Source organism: Mesitornis unicolor, unplaced genomic scaffold (genome assembly GCF_000695765.1).
Source record: "Mesitornis unicolor isolate BGI_N332 unplaced genomic scaffold, ASM69576v1 scaffold35399, whole genome shotgun sequence".
In the NCBI taxonomy this organism is placed as follows: domain Eukaryota; kingdom Metazoa; phylum Chordata; class Aves; order Mesitornithiformes; family Mesitornithidae; genus Mesitornis; species Mesitornis unicolor.
The window spans coordinates 723-1562 of NW_010209917.1; the positions used below are offsets into that span (position 1 = coordinate 723).

The following is an 840-nucleotide window of genomic DNA, read 5'->3' on the forward strand; positions in this document are numbered from 1 at the left end:
TACCGGGGATGGTGCTTAAGTCCTCACCTAATCCCGGGCACAAAGCTCCTCAGCGGCTCCAGCTAAGCCGCTCCGCGGGTAGGCAGGACCGAGCGGCTTTTGGTTGTTTTGGCTTTCCCGGGGAAGGTGATAAGATGATGCCAGGAGTGGCCTTTTGCTGGATAAACTCCTGGGATGGGGCAGAAACCTGCCTGGCTGGGCTGGGTGTCAGGAGGAGGCCATGTTTGGGAAGGGTTGAGCTGCTTTCCAGAGCTCACCGTGGTTTTTGTTTCCCCCTCCTGCCCTCACCCCACACACTTCCACGCCGTGCCTGGTGGCAGACCAAGGTGGAAGACATCGTGCAGGAGGTCTTTGATGCCTACAAGTCGAACTATCACACCCTGCAGTAAGTTCCTGCAGCAGCTGCTTCCCACCAGCTGCAGAAACCCTCAATAAATAACTATGCCCTCCCCCCCCTCAACCTTGCAAACTAAGTCCATGGTGGCAGCAGCTCAGGGCTCGTGTCCCCTCTCGACTGGGCTGCCCTCCCCTGCCTGCACTTTACCTGCCCTGCCTGTCTTCCAGATTTGTCTTGCAGCGGGAGAAGCACTTCCATTACCTGAAGAGAGGCCTCCGGCAGCTGACCGAAGCCTACGAGGTACCCGTGATGCAGGTGGTGCTGCTGGGTGTCCCACCCTGGCTCTGCCAGCTCCCTGCTCTGCCCTTTGGCTGTTGCCAACCCTTTGCCGTGGGGCTGCTGCTGGATTTGTCACTGTCCCTAATCTGTTGCTGGTGGCCCCATGGCACAGGCAGCAGTTTCTCGTCCCCATGAGGATGCTCAGGAGCAGTGGGGACTCTCCT

General features: G+C 58.9%; 1 protein-coding gene across 1 annotated transcript in view; it reads left to right on the forward strand.

The window, feature by feature from the left end:
• Positions 1 to 320: 320 nt before the first annotated feature.
• Positions 321 to 840, forward strand: part of LOC104547367 (protein farnesyltransferase subunit beta-like) — a gene marked incomplete at both ends in the record, with an annotated part of 2643 nt that continues 2123 nt past the window's right edge. The window contains 2 exons of the mRNA XM_010193018.1: positions 321 to 385; positions 565 to 648. Of these exons, the coding sequence (XP_010191320.1) occupies positions 321 to 385; positions 565 to 648 (149 nt within the window). The remainder of the gene's footprint in view (positions 386 to 564; positions 649 to 840) is intronic.